This window comes from Salmo salar, chromosome ssa02 (assembly GCF_905237065.1).
Source record: "Salmo salar chromosome ssa02, Ssal_v3.1, whole genome shotgun sequence".
Classification (NCBI taxonomy): Eukaryota; Metazoa; Chordata; class Actinopteri; order Salmoniformes; family Salmonidae; genus Salmo; species Salmo salar.
In genome coordinates this window covers 25,421,273-25,441,224 of record NC_059443.1, presented here as the reverse complement: position 1 = coordinate 25,441,224, position 19,952 = coordinate 25,421,273, and the positions used below count along the sequence as shown (strand labels likewise).

The 19,952-nt window shown below is 44.5% G+C and overlaps 1 protein-coding gene across 3 annotated transcripts in view; it reads right to left on the bottom strand.

Moving 5' to 3' along the window:
- Nucleotides 1-19,952, bottom strand: part of LOC106577926 (histone-lysine N-methyltransferase 2B) — an 86,206-nt gene that overhangs the window by 9,749 nt on the left and 56,505 nt on the right. For all 3 annotated transcript variants that reach the window (XM_014156395.2, XM_045701009.1, XM_045701019.1), the window contains 16 exons: nucleotides 16,538-16,722; nucleotides 16,113-16,214; nucleotides 15,849-15,959; nucleotides 15,036-15,112; nucleotides 13,642-13,877; nucleotides 13,380-13,534; nucleotides 13,035-13,172; nucleotides 12,720-12,878; nucleotides 12,503-12,620; nucleotides 12,313-12,391; nucleotides 12,056-12,216; nucleotides 10,649-10,792; nucleotides 7,226-10,505; nucleotides 6,497-6,606; nucleotides 6,225-6,362; nucleotides 5,675-5,927 (listed from right to left, as the gene is read on the bottom strand). In XM_014156395.2, coding sequence (XP_014011870.2) covers nucleotides 5,675-5,927; nucleotides 6,225-6,362; nucleotides 6,497-6,606; nucleotides 7,226-10,505; nucleotides 10,649-10,792; nucleotides 12,056-12,216; nucleotides 12,313-12,391; nucleotides 12,503-12,620; nucleotides 12,720-12,878; nucleotides 13,035-13,172; nucleotides 13,380-13,534; nucleotides 13,642-13,877; nucleotides 15,036-15,112; nucleotides 15,849-15,959; nucleotides 16,113-16,214; nucleotides 16,538-16,722 — 5,446 coding nt within the window. The remainder of the gene's footprint in view (nucleotides 1-5,674; nucleotides 5,928-6,224; nucleotides 6,363-6,496; nucleotides 6,607-7,225; nucleotides 10,506-10,648; nucleotides 10,793-12,055; nucleotides 12,217-12,312; nucleotides 12,392-12,502; nucleotides 12,621-12,719; nucleotides 12,879-13,034; nucleotides 13,173-13,379; nucleotides 13,535-13,641; nucleotides 13,878-15,035; nucleotides 15,113-15,848; nucleotides 15,960-16,112; nucleotides 16,215-16,537; nucleotides 16,723-19,952) is intronic.

Here is a 19,952-nt window from a genome sequence, read left to right as displayed (position 1 = left end):
TTATGGTTAGGGGGCAGTATTTTCACGGCCGGATAAAAAACGTACCCGATTTAATCTGATTATTACTCCTGCCCAGAAACTAGAATATGCATATAATTATTAGCTTTGGATAGAAAACACTCCAAAGTTTCTAAAACTGTTTGAATGGTGTCTGTAGTATAACAGAACTCATTTGGCAGGCCAAAACCTGAGAAGATTCCATGCAGGAAGTGCCCTGTCTGACAATTTCTTGGCCTTCTTGATTAGCTCTATCCAATACAGGGGATCTCTGCTGTTACGTGACACTTCCTACGGCTCCCATGGTCTCTCAGAAGGCGGCAAAAAGCTGAATCGTGGCTTTGCAGGCTCTGGCTGAAAAACATTAGCGCGTTTGGATAGTGGCTGGTCACAGTACTGTGAGACTCAGGCTCGTGCACGAGTTGACTCCATGTTTTATCTTTGAACGAAAACCACCACTCCCGGTCGGAATATTATCGCTTTTTTACGAGAAAAATTGCATAAAAATTGATTTTAAACAGCGGTTGACATGCTTCGAAATACGGTAATGGAATATTTAGAAATGTTTTGTCACGAAATGTGTCGTGCGCGTGACCCTTCGTCACCCTTGGATAGTGTCTTGAACGCACGAACAAAACGCCGCTATTTGGATATAACAATGGATTATTTTGAACCAAACCAACATTTGTTATTGAAGTAGCAGTCCTGGGAGTGCATTCTGACGAAGAACACCAAAGGTAATCAAACTTTTCTAGTAGTAAATCGGAGTTTGGTGAAGGCTAAACTTGCTGGGTGTCTAAATAGCTAGCCCTGTGATGCCGGGCTATGTACTCAGAATATTGCAAAATGTGCTTTCACCAAAAAGCTATTTTAAAATCGGACACCTCGATTGCACAAAGGAGTTCTGTATCTATAATTCTTAAAATAAATGTTTTTGTGAACGTTTATCGTGAGTAATTTAGTAAATTCACCGGAAGTGTTCGGTGGGAATGCTAGTTCTGAACGTCACATGCTAATGTAAAAAGCTGGTTTTTGATATAAATATGAACTTGATTGAACAAAACATGCATGTATTGTATAACATAATGTCCTAGGGTTGTCATCTGATGAAGATCAAAGGTTAGTGCTGCATTTAGCTGTGGTTTTGTTTTTTGTGACATTATATGCTAGCTTGAAAAATGGGTGTCTGATTATTTCTCGCTGGGTACTCTGCTGACATAATCTAATGTTTTGCTTTCGCTGTAAAGCCTTTTTGAAATCGGACAGTGTGGTTAGATAAAGGAGATTCTTGTCTTTAAAATGCTGTAAATTAGTCATATGTTTGAAAAATTGAAGTTTTTGTATTTTTGAGGAATTTGTAATTCGCGCCACGCCTATCATTGGAGCAGGTGTTCCGCTAGCGGAACGTCTAGATGTAAGAGGTTGATTATTCCTTGCCCACGAACATTCAACCACCCATCAGAGATGATTGCAATACAGTCTGCTTTCTCTATGATTTGCTTGACCTTCACTTGAACTCCGCATCCAGCAAATGAGTAGATAAAGCATGTCTGTTTGGAGGGGTGTATGCTGGGCAAAGAACATTCAGAAATCTCTTCCAATACACATCGCCTGTGAGCATCAGAGGTGAATCAGTTGCATACACAGCTCGAACAAGACATTCATCAGCATTTCTCTGACTACGTTAATCCACTGAGTGAAAAAAACTTCTGATTCCAGGTGGACCATGAGCTGTTGCTATCGATAGGGTGTCTCATCATTTTCACCTCGAATAGAAGTAGAGGGACTTTTGTCAAAGGTTGCTTGTTGTGAGCACAGAGGGAACTTTATGCACTTGGCCAGATGATTTTTCATCTTTGTTGCATTCCTCACATATGATTTGGCACAGTATTTGCAACTGTACACCGTTTTTCCTTCTACATTAGCTGCAGTGAAATGTATCCACACGTCAGATATTGCACGTGGCATTTTCCTGTAAAGACTAGAAAAAAAAACAGTAAAAAAAAAAAGAAATTCAATTCCATGTACAGTTAAATAGTTAAGCAGTTAGATTAAACAACTCCTTTGTAAGATAAATGTTTTAAAATGAAACATGTATAGAAACAGGTGAACTAACACTCAGTTAGCAGGCTCAAGCAAGCTAAAACCCACATGGTAGCAAAGTATAACTAGCAGAAACTGTTAACAAGTTAGAAATTATTTAAACAGACTTTGCTGTAGGCTACTAAACTCAGCTAAAAAAGAAACATCCCCTTTTCAGGACACTGTCTTTCAAAGATCATTCATAAAAATCCAAATAACTTCACAGATCTTCATTGTAAAGGGTTTAAACACTGTTTCCCATGCTTGTTCAATGAACCAAAAACAATTAATGAACATGCACCTGTGGAAGAGTCGTTAAGACACTAACAGCTTACAGACGGTAGGCAATTAAGGTCACAGTTATGAAAACTTAGTCAGTAGAAAGGCCTCTTTAGTGTCCTATGAAAAACACCAATAGAAAGATGCCCAGGGTCCCTGCTCATCTGCGTGAACGTGCCTTAGGCACGCTACACGGAGGCATGAGGACTGCAGATGTGGCCAGGTCAATACATTGCAATGTCCGTACTGTGAGACGCCTAAGACAGTTCTACAGGGAGACAGGATGGACAGCTGATCATCCTCGCAGTGGCAGACCACATGTAACAACACCTGCACAGGATTGGTACATCCGAACATCACACCTGCGGGACAGGTACAGGATGGCAACAACAACTGCCAGAGTTACACCAGGAAGGCACAATCCTTCCATCAGTGCTCAGACTGTCCGCAATAGGCTGAGTAAGGCTGGACTGAGGGCTTGTAGGCCTGTTGTAAGGCATGTCTTCACCAGAAACAATGTCGCCTATGGGCACAAACCCACCGGCGCTGGGCCAGACAGGACTGGCAAAAAGTGCTCTTCACTGACGAGTCGCGGTTTTGTCTCACTAGGGGTGATGGTCGGATTCGCGTTTATTGTAGAAGAAATGAGCGTTACACCGAGGCCTGTACTCTGGAGCGGGATCGCTTTGGAGGTGGAGGGTCCGTCATGGTCTGGGGCAGGGTGTCACAGCATTATCGGACTGAGCTTGCTGTCATTGCAGGCAATCACAACGCTGCGCGTTACAGGGAAGACATCCTCCTCCCTCATGTGGTACCCTTCCTGCAGGCTCATCCTGACATGACCCTCCAGCATGACAATGCCACCAGCCATACTGCTCGTTCTGTGCGTGATTTCCTGCAAGACAGGAATGTCAGTGTTCTGCCATGGCCAGCGAAGAGCCCAGATCTCAATCCCATTGAGCACGTCTGGGACCTGTTGGATCGCAGGGTGAGGGCTTGGGCCATTCCCCCCAGAAATGTCTTGCAGGTGCCTTGGTGGAAGAGTGGGGTAACATCTCACAGCAAGAACAGGCAAATCTGGTGCAGTCCATGAGGAGATGCACTGCAGTACTTAATGCAGCTGGTGGCCACACCAGATACTGACTGTTACTTTTGATTTTGAACCCCCCTTTGTTCAGGGACACATTAATCCATTTCTGTTAGTCTGTTGTTGAATCTTGTTATGTTTATACAAATATTTACACGTTAACCTCTCTAGGGTAGGGGGCAGTATTTGCACGGCCGGATAAAAAAAACGTACCCGATTTAATCTGGTTATTACTACTGCCCAGAAACTAGAATATGCATATAATTGTTTGATTTGGATAGAAAACACCCTAAAGTTTCTAAAACTGTTTCAATGGTGTCTGAGTATAACAGAACTCATATGGCAGGCAAAAACCTGAGAAGATTCCAAACAGGAAGTGCCCTCTCTGACCATTTCTTGGTCTTCTACACTCTCTTTATTGAAAACTGAGGATCTCTGCTGTAACGTGACACTTCCTACGGCTCCCATAGGCTCTCAGAAGGCGGCAGAACGTTGAATGATGACTTTGCAGGCCATGGCTGAAAAACAGTAGCACATTTGGTAAGTGGTCGATCTGAGAACAATGAGACTGGTGCGCGCGTGCACGTGAAGAGTCCATTTTAGATTTTTAGTCTTTGAACGAAAACAGGGTTTCCCGGTGGGAATATTATCGCTTTTTTACGAGAAAAATGACATAAAAATTGATTTTAAACAGCGTTTGACATGCTTCGAAGTACGGTTATGGAATATTTAGAAATTTTTGGTCACGATACGCGCCGGCGCGTCACCCTTCGTTACCCTTCGGATAGTGTCTTGAATGCACGAACAAAACAGAGGATATTTGAGCATAACTATGGATTATTTGGAACCAAACCAACATTTGTTATTGAAGTAGAAGTCCTGGGAGTGCATTCTGACGAAGAACAGCAAAGGTAATCCAATTTTTCTTATAGTAAATCTGAGTTTGGTGAGTGCCAAACTTGGTGGGTGTCAAAATAGCTAGCCCGTGCTGGCGAGCTATCTACTCAGAATATTGCAAAATGTGCTTTTGCCGAAAAGCTATTTTAAAATCGGACATAGCGATTGCATAAAGGAGTTCTGTATCTATAATTCTTAAAATAATTGTTATGTTTTTTGTGAACGTTTATCGTGAGTAATTTAGTAAATTCACCGGAAGTTTGCGGTGGGTATGCTAGTTCTGAACGTCACATGCTAATGTAAAAAGCTGGTTTTTGATATAAATATGAACTTGATTTAACAAAACATGCATGTATTGTATAACATAATGTCCTAGGAGTGTCATCTGATGAAGATCATCAAAGGTTAGTGCTGCATTTAGCTGTGGTTTGGGTTTATGTGACATTATATGCTAGCTTGAAAAATGGGTGTCTGATTATTTCTGGCTGGGTACTCTGCTGACATAATGTAATGTTTTGCTTTCGTTGTAAAGCCTTTTTGAAATCGGACAGTGTGGTTAGAATAACGAGAGTCTTGTCTTTAAAATGGTGTAAAATAGTAATATGTTTGAGAAATTGAAGTAATAGCATTTCTAAGGTATTTGAATATCGCGCCACGGGATTCCACTGGCTGTTGAGTAGGTTCGTCCCACATACCCTAGAGAGGTTAAGTTTGCTGAAAATAAACGCAGTTGACAGTGAGAGGACGTTTCTTTTATTGCTGAGTTTATTTACTAGTTAACAAAAAACCATGTATGTCATAAAATATATTCACCCCACCCAGTATTGTAATCAAAACTTACCAGAAAGCATGTTGTCCTTGGCTCAGACAGTGTAGTAGTGTGTGCACAATAGCATCTCATTAGTGTGCAAGATCTTGAGAATCAGCTGTACATGTGATGGAACAGTGGACTGCACGTGATGGTAGAATGCACTGTGCATACAGAGGGTTGCAATTCCATTGAATTGGGGATAGTTTAACCAAAATATGTCACAAAACCTAGAATTGCCTTATATGTATCCCACAAAAAAGGTTCACTGTTATAAGCTAAGTTTTTTTATGAATTTAAGCAAAATTCCCATGGAAAATTTCCGGAAATTTCCCGCAATGTTTCCGACCCTTTGCAAACCTACTCATGATACCTAGGAAGTATTGGTGAAATGTTTACAAGATCAATCTGTAAGACAACTCAGACTCAATTTACAAATTACACTCCAAAATAATGACTTCCCATATAATTTCTATATTTAACTTCCAGGGCCCCAGAAGTGAACAGAAAACAGGGACACTGACCTGAGGTAGACCTCAGAGCGGGCACATCCAGAGGGGTTGACAGGCAGGTCCTCCTCTTGGCTGATCTGTTTAAAGAAGCGGAAGGCGTGGCTATGGCAGCGACGGGCCCCCTGGAGCTGCTCCACCAGGAAGACCACCGTGTCGTGGAGCAGGCCCAGCATATGGGTACCTGTCATCCCAGAGAAGGACAGCTGCCTAAGCCTGGCCCCTGCCCGCGCCTCCTGGACACAGTCTATCACTGCCCTCCAGGCCACTGAGGAGGGAAAGGAGGGGGCAGAGAAAGAGAGAGAGAAGAGTAAGACGTGAGTAACACAGCATAACACACAAATGTAATACATATGGAAATTAGCCTATTACACAAGTTAATTCTAGCCAAGTGCGAGAACAAGTGTTTTTCATAATCTTATGTTTAGTCATATGTAGAAATAGTGGGTATTTGTGCAGAAATCATTGCCTTGAGTATTGGGAAATGTAATTCTTTCTAAACGAACACTCCACAGATAAGACACATGCAGTCTATTCATTTGCCCTTTCCTCCCTGAAACCTCACCCTCTATGCTGTCTGCCTCCACACTGAAGCCGTCATCGCTTTTGATCTCGAAGCGGAGGTGGGGCTGGTCTCGGCTGGGAGGGCACTCATCATCCTCGTCTGATGGCAGCAGCTCATCATCTGAGCATGATAGAGCACCTGACAGGATGGAAATACCACAGGGTATTTTCAAATCAGGCAGACTTGTTTACATTGTACAGGTATAAGAAGTATCATCAGTCATCATCATCATACAGACATACTGTTCATACGGCACCATTACACATAAGTACCTGAGTATTTATTCCAGTCAGTCAGGGCACTGCGGCCCACTGCGTCACAGTTCTGTTTACCCATGTCCCCCCCAAATCGAGGTATAGACAGGCGGTCCCAAGGCCCTGGCCTGTGAGGAATACAACAAGAGAAACACTGAAATCGACTGGATACAGGCTGTATATCACTCTCTGTATCAGATACACACTTTCAGGCAGAAATGCAGCGATGACAATTGGAGAGCATAGTGCAAACTAGGAGCTGTATTGTAGATTGGTAAATGAGTGGTGACAGTTATGACAATCTCAGTTATGATTCCAAAAAAGGTTTCTATGCATGACCTGCTCTTTATCGTTACTGACATCAACAGTTCTATTTCAGGAGTAAAACGCCTTGTTCCATTTGTCATATCATACTGTAGGTTACTAATAGTCAGAGGAAGAGTTAAGAATAAGGTTAAAAATAGCCAGACATGATCTTATCGACACTAAAGAGAAGAGGCCCACACTGGAAACACGAGCCAACTGTGAAAAAAAAAAATATTTCAATATGATTCTGACCTTAAGCATTGTTGCAGATGTAGCAAGTTAACCACTTTTAATAAAAAATGAATTTTACAAGAGACTCAGCGGCCATTAAACATAAAGGCATGACTATTCTTGTATTATTCATTGAAAATAATATTTGTACATTTTGTCTCATTACTCACTTCATTAGATCACTTCCCTGATAAGTTCTAAAAGACTAACCTGGTGCTTTCAGAGTCACTCAAGTGCTCCTCCTTTAGCTTGTCCAGGTCCAGCACACCTTTCACCGTTGGGGTTTTAATGCGAACTCCCCCAGCCCTGCTGGAGACAGCAGCAAAGCTGTCTTTAGGTACCAACAGGTCCTCCTTAGCACTAGGGGGCTCTGGCTCTAGGAAGTCTGTCTTGGACTTCTTTGTGGCACCAATGCGATCTGAAAGGGAGGACACCCTCTTCATACGGACATGGGCGCGAGGAGGGCGGGGTGTTGAAACAGACAGTGTGGTGGCTGCGGGCTCGGGTTCGAAGAGTAGTCCTGGGGGCAGGACCACAGATTTCAGGGAAGGGTTGTTACGGAATGTGGAGGGACTCAATATGCGTGGACCGGTCCGGTTTGGAGTGTAGTTACTGGCCATGGCTTGGTTGATGATGGCTTGTGCACTCTCAGTCTTGGTCATGGAGGAACTCCCGTCCTGACCAGCAAACTCAAACAGGTCTGCAGCTTTGTCAGACTTCTTTCTCCTAGAATTTGTGGAAGGTTCTTTCTTCTTTCTGGTTTTCTTCATCCCTGGTATAGCTCCTTCTGCAGATACGCTTGTGTTCTTCCTGGGTTTCTTTACCGCAGTTGCTGCCACTGTCCCATTGCTGTTATGAGTGAGCAGTTGAGTGATGGTAGCTGGGTTCTGAACCACAGGCGTGGCCATCCTAGGGACATGGGTTGGCATGGCAGTCCCTGTAACTGGAGTGGACATTGTACCAGCTGCTGCCAAGGTGGCAGACAGGGCATTGCTCTGAAGGAGGCTGGCAATCTGAGTGACACAGTTATAGGAGGGAGAGCTCTGACTGGGCAGCTGGAAGGTGTTGCTCTCTGGGTTCTTCACAAAGATCTGGCCCAGGCGGTTGACCAGCAGAACGTGAGGTGTAGGGTCCACGTTAGGACCACCCACTTCCTTCACAGTAAGGATAGCGTGGCCAGGTAGTCCCTGAGGTAACAGCGTCTGTTGGGGCTCCAGTGGCGGCCTGGGGGTGGAGAAGTTGATGGAGATGGTGTGTCCCATGGCAGCTTCCTTCTGCAGAGACGTGGAGCTGTATCCGTTAATCATCACAGGGGCAGAGGAGGGCTGAAGCGAAGAGAGCATGGGGTGACACTGGGTGGATAGAGCATCGGAGAGAGAGCATATGGAGGGAGAGGAGGATACAATGGTAATTGCTGTGGAGACCATGGCCTGGGATTGTGTGGAGAATATAGGCAGAGAGACTGATCCATAAGATGGGAGACTGACACTTGATGTTGCAGATAAAATGGGATCAATTTGAGAGGACAAATGTGGAAGGGCACTGTCTGGAATAGGTGCTGATAATTTGGTACAAAAGGTCTCCATGGGCGGCAAGACTGTTGGCCCTTGGGAGGATGTCAGGGGTTGTAGCGAGATGCTAGTGAGAGGTGGCCTTGAAGGGTTAAAGCCAGGCAAAGAGAACTGCACAGAGGGACTCATTTGTAAAGGGTTCATCCGGGCTACGCAGGGGTTAGGGAAGTCTGAGGAGATAAGAGAAGAGGGTTGAAGAAGCTCCAACAGGGTGCCCTGACTACTGCTCAACGATGGATCTCGTGAACTCTCTGTCAAGTGGTTCATGTAAATGGCAGATCCATCTGTGGGCGAAACAAAGTGGCCACTGTTAGAATCCAAGAAGAGGTCTTTTGGGTCTTGAGGCTGATGGGTTTCCATGGGGGCATCAACCTGGACAGGGACCAGCTCAGTGAAACAGGTGCTGGGGGAGGGAGGATCACACCTTTCAAGAACAAGTGGAGCCCCAGGGACAAAGTCTAGAATGGAACCTTGAAATAAATCCTCTGGGTAGACCGTATCAGGCACCTTAGTATGGACAACGTCCGGCAGAGTTCCTTGAAGGGGTGCAATCAGCACTGGTTCCTGGGCTTCTAAGGAGGGGACTGAGTTCTGTTTCTCTAGAGGAGTTGGGAATGTGTATAACTGCAGGGGAGTAGTATTCACATCAGCAGGGCTGTATGTTGTGGATGGGTCCACTGCATCTGGTCTTCGAGCTTCTGGTGAGATCTCAGTTGGTGCAAGGGTCACACTGTCCAATTCAGTCCTAGCTAGTTGTGTGGCATTAAAGGCTTTGGATGGATCATGGGGTCTATACGCTGGGGGAGGTTTTGTAGCAGGGAGTTCAACTCTGGTTGTAGACTCGGGAGGGTTGCTAAGGGGTGACTGATCTGGGACAGGGCTTCCAGAGTCTGCACTTAGACCATTTGTTGTCATTTTTACTTCAGGCGGAACATGTGTTTGAGCTGGGTTCTGAACTTGACTGGCGCTCTTCAGTTTCTGAGCCCCATCTGTGGTTGTCACGCTGGCATCACTCTCAGTCCCATCGTCCACACCGTCCAGCTGAGGGATAGATCTTGAAGAGGGAGAGGCAGGAGCCTGGGGTGGGTCCCTGGAGCCTGTGCGACTGATCACAGTGTGCGAGAAGTCAAAATAGTGCTCCATGTCCTCATCAGAAGAAGTGTTCCCCCAGTCTTGCCTGGTGGATGCAGCTGAGCGGGTCAGGGCTGTACGAGTCTTTCTCTTGCGAACCTCGGGCTCCCAGAAATCCTCTTGGTTGTCGTCGCCCTCCACGTCTATCTGGGCGCCACAGTTCATGGCCACTCCCTCATTCACTAGTGTCTCCTCAATCTCAAGCTCAGTCTTCAACTCGGAGACAATGGCCACGTCAGAGTCCCTGTGGAATGGTATGAAAGAGCCCCTAAGTGGTGAGGTGCTGTTAGATACAGGGTTATCCTCCGGTTCTGGGGAGGCCAGGAAGTTGTGTGGTACCTCAACTGAGTCTGCCTGGTTCAGGTCAAAAGACAGCCTGGGTCTATTGGAGTGCTGGACGGTTGGGGAGAGTGACAGGCAAGGGGAAGGGAAGCTGCCCACACTGTCTTCCCACGGTGGCTGGGGAAAGAGTCCTGAAGTAGAGTGAGTCATGTTCCCGGGGCATCGAGCAGAGGAAGCACTTCGACCTCCGACAGGGCGGGCAGAGGGAGAGGTCAGCAGGATATCAGTAGCACCGAGGGGAAACAGCGGAGAGGTGGGTACGGAGGCCTTGGGATGCATGGAGCCCCCAGTGCGGAGGGTGATTAGTCCAGATCCAGTTGGACAGCCCAGGGGTGGGGAGGACATGTCCCTGCGGGTTTGGGAGTGGGGGCTGTGGCGACGGGGCCTGCGTGTCTCCTCCAGGTCACTGATGGTCAGGATGTGGTGGGGTTTGGACTTGGTAGCTCCTGCAGAGGAAAATAGATCAGATAGCAGTGAGACAACTGAACGGCACACAAACAATTAATGCTTTCTGTGTAATATCTAGAAATCACTCAAAACCTGACAATTGTTTTTTATAAACAACATCAGCCAACCACGGAACAGTTACCTGGGGAGGGCAGAGGCCGGAACAGTCCTCCAGCTGGTCTCCTGATTTTGGGCCTTGCCCCTTGGTCAGGTTTAGGGAGTGGAGCTGAGAAGCTGGGAGTAGTGGGTCGGGAATGTGCCACGTCAACCTCTTGGGCATCAGATTCTAGAGGTGAAGCAACAACAACAACTCTGTTTCCTATGCCACATCTAAGTCTTGCTAATATTCACGTTGCAGTGTAAGAAAGCCAACAGTCACATATTCACACTAATATTTATACTGAACAAAAATAGAAACGCAACATTCAACCATATCAAAGATTTCATTGAATGACAGTTCATAAGGAAATCTGGCTATTTAAATAAATTCATTAGGCCCTAATCTATGGATTTCACATGACTGGGAATACAGATATGCATATTTTGGTCACAGATACCTTAAAAAAAAAAAGATAGGGGCGTGGATCAGAAAAGTATCGGGTGTGAGCACTATTTTTGCCTCATGAAGCGCAACATCTCCTTCGCATAGAGTTCATCAAGTTGTTGATTGTGGCTTGTGGAATGTGGTCCTCTCCACTTCAACGTCTGCATGAAGTTGCTGGATAGAGGCAGGAACTGGAACACACGGTTGCACACGTCGATCCAGAGCTTCCCAAACATGCTCAAGGAGTGACATGTCTGGTGAGTATGAAGGCCATGGAAGAACTGGGATATTTTCAGCTTCCAGGAATTGTGTACAGATCCTTGCGACATGGGGCCGTGCATTATCATTCTGAAACATGAGGTGATGGCGGCAGATGAATGGCACGACAATGGGCCTCAGGATCGTGTCACAGTATCTCTGTACATTCAAATTGCCATCAATGAAATGCAATTGTGTTCGATGTCCGTAGCTTATGCCTGCCCATACCCTCACGCCACGATGGGGCACTCGGTTCACAACGTCAACAAACCGCTCACCCACACGTGGCCATACAACGTGATCTGCAGTTGTGAGGTCGGTTGGGCATACTGCCAAATTCTCTAAAACAACTTTGGAGGCAGCATATAGTAGAGAACTGAACATTCAATTTTCTGGCAACATGTCTGGTGGACATTCCTGCAGTGAGAATGCAAATTGCACGCTCCAAACTCACATTTTAGAGTGGCCTTTTATTGTTCCCAGCACAAGGTGCACCTGTGTAATGATCATGCTGTTTAATCAGCTTCTTGATATGCCACACATGTCAGGTGAATGGATTATACATTACTAGTAAACAAAATTGTTCACAAAATGTTAGCTAAATAAGCTTTTGTATGTATAGAAATTGCTATGATATTTTATTTCAGCTCATGAAACATGGCACCAACACTTTACATGTTGCGCTTATATTTTTGTTCAGTGTAGTAGTGAGGGTTTGATGCAGTATTGTGTTACCAGGACTCTCACCTGACTGGGCGCAGGGGCTGTGTGCTATAGTGCTATTCTCTCCCTTGTCAGGCATCTCTTCAGCAGGTTTCTCAGGGACCGGCGGTCGGACCTCACGGATCGTACACGTGTATTTGCAACGCCGCAGTGGGTTCACCGTGCTCCAGTACCAGCGAGAACACCTGCGGAGAGGAGGAGTTGAAAGGAAGGAAGTCATAAAAAAAGTCTAAACATGCCAATTTCTGATTCATTATTAATTATGAATTTCTGCTACTTACCGGTAACCCACTGGGAAGAGTTTTCCTTGCTTTGCAGACAGCTCAGTCAGCATACCTAGCTTTTCAATCTGCAAAGAGCCTGAATTCAGAAAATAACAATGATTAGATTAGGAAAAACCCATGACCAGTCCTGTGATACTTATACTCAAGTGAGCTAAAAATAACAATGTAATGTGTCGAGAAAATATACCAATCATCAAATTGATGTTTTCTGGCTCCAGTCCGGTCAAGAACTTCCTGCGAAGGCTGATCCCATCAAAGTCCACGTACATCCTCCGATTCACCTCAAACCCTTGGCCGGTGATGATCTGCAATGGAACAAGAACAATGTACACATGCGTGAGGAAACTGATTCACATGTTTAAAAAAAACAACAGTCCCACTGCTGAGTAGTCCCAGGACTTTACCTTGCCACTGATGAGGTCTCTGTGTTTGTAGCAGTAGACCTTCTTGTCATCCTGGAATACACAGTTGCGGGAGCGGGCACACATGAAGTGGTAGTTGCTCTGGCAGGAGGTCAAACAGCAGCCCACTGTGGCACCTGTATGGTTACAGCGCTCACAGCGCTGCGGAAACAAGAGAGACAGGTTAGATCAGTCCAGGAGGAGAGAATAGGGGTGGATAATGAGTTTGAGAGAGATGATGGACGTTGGACAAAGATACACAAACTACAGCTGCCGGAAAAACAAGAATGTCACTGCAAAAATAAAGTGAAGCCTCACCATGAAGCGCCCCCTTGCGACGGCACTGTGCACGTGCATCAGAGAGCCATTGTCCTCCTCGAACACCTCGGCGGACCACATGGAGCAGTTGATGTGAGCCCATTCGTTCTGGCCCAGGTACAGCAGCCTGCCCGCCTCCTGAGGAACACACGGAGGAGGTTAGAAATACAGAACTGCTGGGTTACCTACTCTGTGGATTTGGTTGACTTAATTTCCTGTGAGTGAAAGGCTGTTATGTTGAAAAAGGGTATGAAGGCTTAGTGCTCTGAAGTCAGAGTGCGGTTTGTGTTTCTTTCCACCATGCTGCTCAGAAGTGTTCTGAAACCTAGTTTCAGTCTTACTCACATTGGACTTAGCATCTCCATACTTTTGGCACAGTGAGCATTGCCTCCCGTCGTCCTTGGACCACCCTGTGTCTAGGTCAGCCTTGGACAGCCGTCCCTCAGACTTGAATGGCCGTCCCTCAGACATGGATTGCCGTCCGGCTCTTCCCCTTTTCCCTGAGGGACAAACGCCAGACATCAAACCAAAACAATTCCCTTAGGAAATTGGTTGATTCAATATTTTATTTCTCATTGTTTTTCCTCCCCTCAGTTGTGTAAAGTACCTTTGAGTTTATTAAGCCTGAAAGCCCTGTTTTTTCTGAAGTGGAGGCCCCTGGTTGGCTCTGTGATCAGTGGGGTGGTGGGGTGAGGCACCTCTTCTTGTTTCACCTCCAGGCGTGGTACGTTCTCCGTCTGCAGGGTCCCGAGAGGGGCCCTGGACCTTAGCTCCTCCCTCTCACGCCACTGGGCGTACACATGCTCAGTGGTGGGGGGCTGAACCGCATGGGACAGCATCCCACTGCAATGGGAAAGAGAATGGATGGAGAAATGGAGGGGTGAGGAGATGAAAGAAGAGGAAGTCAAGTTCTCTATTAGACACCTGCACGAAACTCAAATTGTGATGGTTTAGGCAAACATCTGAGTTACATGCACACAGTTACTCAAGTTAGGATTTGACTTTGAGCATACAACTGAGACAGTGGCTCACATCTAGCTAATTATGATTACACTCATTTACATTAAGAAACAATTCATGTTTATTAATCAATCTTTCCCCCAGAAGATAAGGTGACAGACAGGGCAGGTCCTGAGCCACTCTTCCTTTACCACTCTGTGCATCACCATACAATGAGCTAAATGAAGTCACTACTCTGTGTCTTCCATCGCAGGGAAGGAAAGATGTGAACTGGGAATGTGTGGAAGAGGAGGGGGACTTGTCCTGGCTTTAACATACGGAAGAAGAAAATAAGACTAACTTCTGTAACTTCCTGTCACATTGGATTTGAATGACTGTTCCCCCACTTTAAGGTAATTGTTCACAGTACAATTCAAATCAACGTCTCATTTCCCCATCAGGATGTGAACACCAGGGGAGTCATACAAATGTGTGGCAAACCATAAAACAGTTGCGCCACTGAATGTAAGGTTATGCTACTTCATGGGAAAATACATAAATCCCTGCAGGGAAGTAGTGAAGCAATATGTCACAACCCAACGTTAAACTGGAATTTCATATAAATCATATGAGTCAATATCTGATGACATGGCAAATTCTTCAACCTAAGTGTTAAATCCCCAAATCCCAATGTCTGAGAAATAACTCCCAGACAGATAACCTTCTAAGAGCCTTGGTAAATCGTTCGCCGAGTTCACAAGCATAACAAAAACCAGGTTTAACAGACTAGGACAGGGATCATCAACTAGATTCAGATGCGGGTCGATTTTCTCTTGAACAGATGGTCAGGGGGCTGGAACATAATTACACATAATTTGTAGACTGCAAAATGATTGCAAGAAGCCCAAAAAGATATCATTTCACTAAAACAATCATTTCAAAACCTGCTTACATTGGTACAAAACCCCATATTTCTCTATTATGCGTGGGAAATAAAATCCCCGTGGGCCACCAGTTGAGATACCCTGGACTAGGAGATTTAAGGAGCAGATTGCTACTCACATAGGCAGGTCTTTGGATCGGGGGTCCCACACTTTGGGGTCCTGACTGTTGAACCAGTTGAAGACCTCCTCCAGAAGCTGCAGAGAGAACAGTGAGGAGAGGGTGAATCTACACTCCTCTGTTGGCCATTTTACAACATGTAGTGCTTTTTTCTTTGCAATAAACATTCCAAATGTTCTTGGATTCAACCATCTTCTATGACTTTAGTTTGAACCAAGTGAAACTATGACCACCAGGGGAGTCATGACCAGAACCACAGCCCTACAGAGCCCCATAACTCATTCCCAATCACATACTGTTCTGCTGACTAGACAACCATTTGGAACAGCAGACACCACAAGAAATATACTGACGACGGATATCACTGACTGAGTACAGACCATGTATTGCGTTAGGATGAGGGTATTCAACTGTCTGTTGTCTAACTTCTGATATTGAACTTTATGAAACATTTAAACTAGTGCGTACAGTCTATACACAATACTTCAAAAATAAGTTGAGAATGTTTCGAGCAAGATGAGCGTAAACAGCTGTGTTCAAAGTGCAGCCAAGTGTAGTAGTGAGAACATTTGTATATCCGTTTACTATTGTGTGTGTGCTTTTAACAAAAAGGTTGTGTTTATGTAACTAAAGTACAGGAAAAACGTGATAACATTGCAGAAGACTTGTAGTTCAACCAACTGTTTTCTGTCATACTCAAAGTACTGTGCTTGTAGCTACATGGTCAAGTAAATACTTCTGATTTGTACTGTACAATTGCCTATGTAAAGAGTTTTCCTCCCAGAGTGTTGCTGTCAGAGTAATCAGCATTACCTTCAAGTAGTAGGAGCGGGCCAAGGCTGTGGGCCTTTCATCCTCCGGGAGAGACTCCTCATGATCCAGACGCCTCCGCACTACTTGCACCACATCTTCATGGAACGATTTCTACAACATCAACAGACATAGAAATATACAAACACAGTTATTTAGCTGACACTACTCATTCATCTTCCTTTGAAAATGTTCCTTCAAATCAGAGTTTCAATGTAGAAGAGATCCTGTCCTGCCAATTCAGATGCTATATAGACAGACACTGACCAGGGTGGTGTAGAGGCCTTTGTCAAACTTCTTGCCCACAGCACGGAGGTCACAGGCTGGCTGGCCCTCCGCTCCACTGTCAGGGTCAACCTGGGTCACACACTACAGGAGGGGAATAGGGACTAATTTAGTATTTTACAGAGAAACAACACAAGCACTTATGTGCAACAGTTCAAGAAGAACAGGCAAATAGTCCTAGCAGATCTCAGTCTGTAAATGTACATCTAATATCAGCTAATAAACTTTTAAAAAGAGAGGAGAGAGTCGTTGCACTCGTTCTTTGAAATTATTTATTCAGAAAAGCCAAATCAAAACTTGACTACAAGTCATGATAGGTGTTAAAAAGCCTGCTGCTATTTTCAGCCTGCGCATCCGGTCTCATTTAGCATCCTGTGGTAAGAATTGTATGGCCTGGTATCTCCCACCTGTGAGCAGGCAATGAGGTGCTGGGTGAGAGTGGAGGTGAGCAGGCAGGCCAGCACCTTCTCTACCCCAGCCCTCAGCTCCATGTGGAGCAGCTCCCTCCAGGCGCTGGGCTGGGACTGGCTGCAGGGCCTGCAGGAATAAGCCACACTCTCTGGCAGGCTGGACAAAATCTCATACAGGTCACCTGGAAGGTAGGAGGGAGAGAGACGGACAACCATCAGAACCATTCCTTCGCACTACATCAAAAGCATGGGAGATAACAGCATGTGATAAACTCAGATTTGGGCTGTCCCAGATAGTGGTTGTCTGTTCTTTAGACCAATCAAAATTGTAAAACAAATTTTTTCCAAATATAGACACACTATGCATTTTAATAAAATCAACTATATGCACTGAGAGTGTCTGATGCTTTAAGCGCAATGTTTGATGAAATAATTAAGACAAATTACTCATGAGGGAGGGAGCCCATTGGCCACGCGGAGTAAAAACATTTATAACAAATGACAGCAAGTCTCTCCTCCCTGGTGCAGCAAACAGACACCACAGCAAGTGTTTATCGCGCTGTCTGTGCCAAAGCTGCAACATAACAGCGATTTCGTTTCTTACTCGTTTCTAAACTGAAAAGTTCTGTCACCGAAATACCTACATTTGTTAAGGAAAAACATTCCCTAGACCCTTGCTCTCTTTATGTGAAACATGTATGCATATGACCAATAGGACCTGGCCTATAGCCTATCATAATCACATCAATAAACTGGTTTTAACAAACTCCGAACACCTGACAGCAAAATGGATGTGAAAAAGAAACTCGAAAGTGCCAAGAGTGAGCAAAGCTGTCATCAAGGCAAAGGGTGGCTACTTTGAAGAATCTCAAATATATTTTCATTTGTTTGTTTACCACATGATTCCATGTGTTATTTTATAGTTTTGACATCTTCACTTTTATTCTACAATCTAGAAAATAGGAAAAATAAAATAACCTTGAATGAGTAGGTGTTCTAAAACTTGACTGGTACTGTATATGGATAATTTATAAAACCAGGCATGTTTAACAGTTAGGCTATTCATTAATTAAGTTGGTGTTTCCCCTCAATTTTCTTAAGACAATTAAGGCAAGACCTGTTTCCTCATCTCCTCATTCAGCTGCTGCCTCCACCGCATTGTTCTCAACACCAACATGGTGGTTAACTTTGCTATTATGCACATAGCAACATATAGGGGGAAAAGTCGCCAATTCAACGGCGCACTGCAGTTTACATTTCAGAACCACTATCCATCGCGGGAGAAAGCGCGTTTGTTATAAAATAATATTTATTAGCGTTGCACCATTATTTTGTTACATAATGTAACCATTTACAATTTCAGTAGCACGTTTTGGAGTTATGGGCTGTGCCATCCTCATGGCCTCGGCAATGGAGCAGTCCACTGAGATAGGCGCGAATTAGATAGCCGGCTTGTGCACCATGAAGAAATACATACATTTGGGACTGTTCGACTAAAGAAAGCTCAGTCGACCAATAGCCCATCGACCAAACAAATCGACCAGTCCACTTAATGGGGTCAGCCTTAATAGAGATACAGTGCCTTCAGAAAATATTTACACCCCTGGACTTTCTCCACATTTTGTTGTTACACAACCTGAATTTAAAATTGATTAAATGTGTCACTGGCCTACACACAATACCCCATAATGTCAAAGGGGAATTGTGTTTTTTTACATTTTTGCCAATTAAAAATGTAAAGCTCAAATGTCTTGAGTCAATAAGTATTCAACCCCATTGTTATGGCAAGCCTAAATAGGTTCAGGAGTAAACATTTGCTCAACCTTTTACTGCAGTGGGCTAAATCAGTGTCACACAGCGTTTCTTGGTAATATTTTATTTATTTATACTTTTTAACCCTTTTTTCCCTCCCCCTTTTCGTGATATCCAAATTGGTAGTTACAGCAACTCTCGTACGGTCTCGGGAGAGGTGAAGGTCGAGAATCATACATCCTCCGACACACGACCGTGCCAAGCCGCACTGCTTCTTGACACAATGCTCGCTTAACCCGGAAGCCAGCTGCATCAATGTGTCAGAGGAAACGCCGTACAACTGGCGACCGAAGTCAGCGTGCATGCGCCTGGCCCGCCACAAGGAGTCGCTAGAGCGTGATGGGACAAGGACATCCCGCTCGGCCAAACCCTCCCCTAGGCCTGGGATTGAACCCGGGTCTGTAGTGATGCCTCAATCAGTTCTTCCATGGCCTGCATACTCACCAGACATGTCACCCATTAAATATGTTTGGAATGCTCTGGATTGACGTGTACGTCAGCGCGTTCCAGTTCCGCCAAGATCTAGCAGGTTCGCACAGACATTGAAGTGTGGGACAACAATCCACAATCAACAGACTGAACTCTACACGAAGGAGATGTGTCGCACTGCATGAGGCAAATGGTGGTCACACCAGACACTGACTGGTTTTCTGATCCACGCCCCTATCATTTTATTTAAGGCATCAGTGACCAACAGATGCATATATGTATCCTCAGTCATGTGAAATCCATAGATTTGGGCCTCATTTATTTCAATTGACCGATTTCCTTATATGAACTGTAACTCAGGTTTACATTTTTTTCCCCCAGTTTACTTTTAAACAAAAGTATACACCTCACACATAGTCATGGGCTTAAAAAAATACAAATAAACCAGTACCATGCCAGAGAGTTGAAATGTATTAAATTGAGTTTGATTCCAAATATTACACTTTATATACACATCATAAAATACTAAAATAACAAAAGCCGTTTGACATAGAAACAATCTCTAATCTCTGTACCACAAACACAAATGATCTGTAAGGTCCCTCAGTTGAGCAGTGAATTTCAAACACAGAATCAACCACAAAGACCAGGGAGGTTTTCCAATGCCTCGCAAAGAAGGTCACCTATTGCTAGATGAGTTTAAAAAAAGCAGTAATTGAATATCCCTTTGAGGATGGTGAAGTTATAAATTACAGTTTGGATGGTGTATCAATACACCAAGTCACTACAAAGTTTCCAGAGAGGAAGGAAACCGCTCAGGAATGTCACCATGATGCCAATCGTGACTTTTTAAAAACAGTTAAAGGGTTTAATGGCTGTGATAGTTTTCTCCTGAGGATGGATCAACATTGTAGTTCTTCCACAATATTAACCTAATTGACAGAGTGAAAAGTAGGAAGCCTGAATATACTAAAAATACTCCAAAACATGCATCCTGTTTGCAGTAAGGCACTAAAGTAAAACTGCAAAGAATTTGACAAAAAAAGTAACTTTGTCTTGAATACCAGTGGTGTAAAGTACTTATGTAAAAAATACTTTAAAGTACTACTTAAGTAGTTTTTTTTCTCAGTATCTGTACTTCACTATTTACATTTTTGACAACTTTTACTTC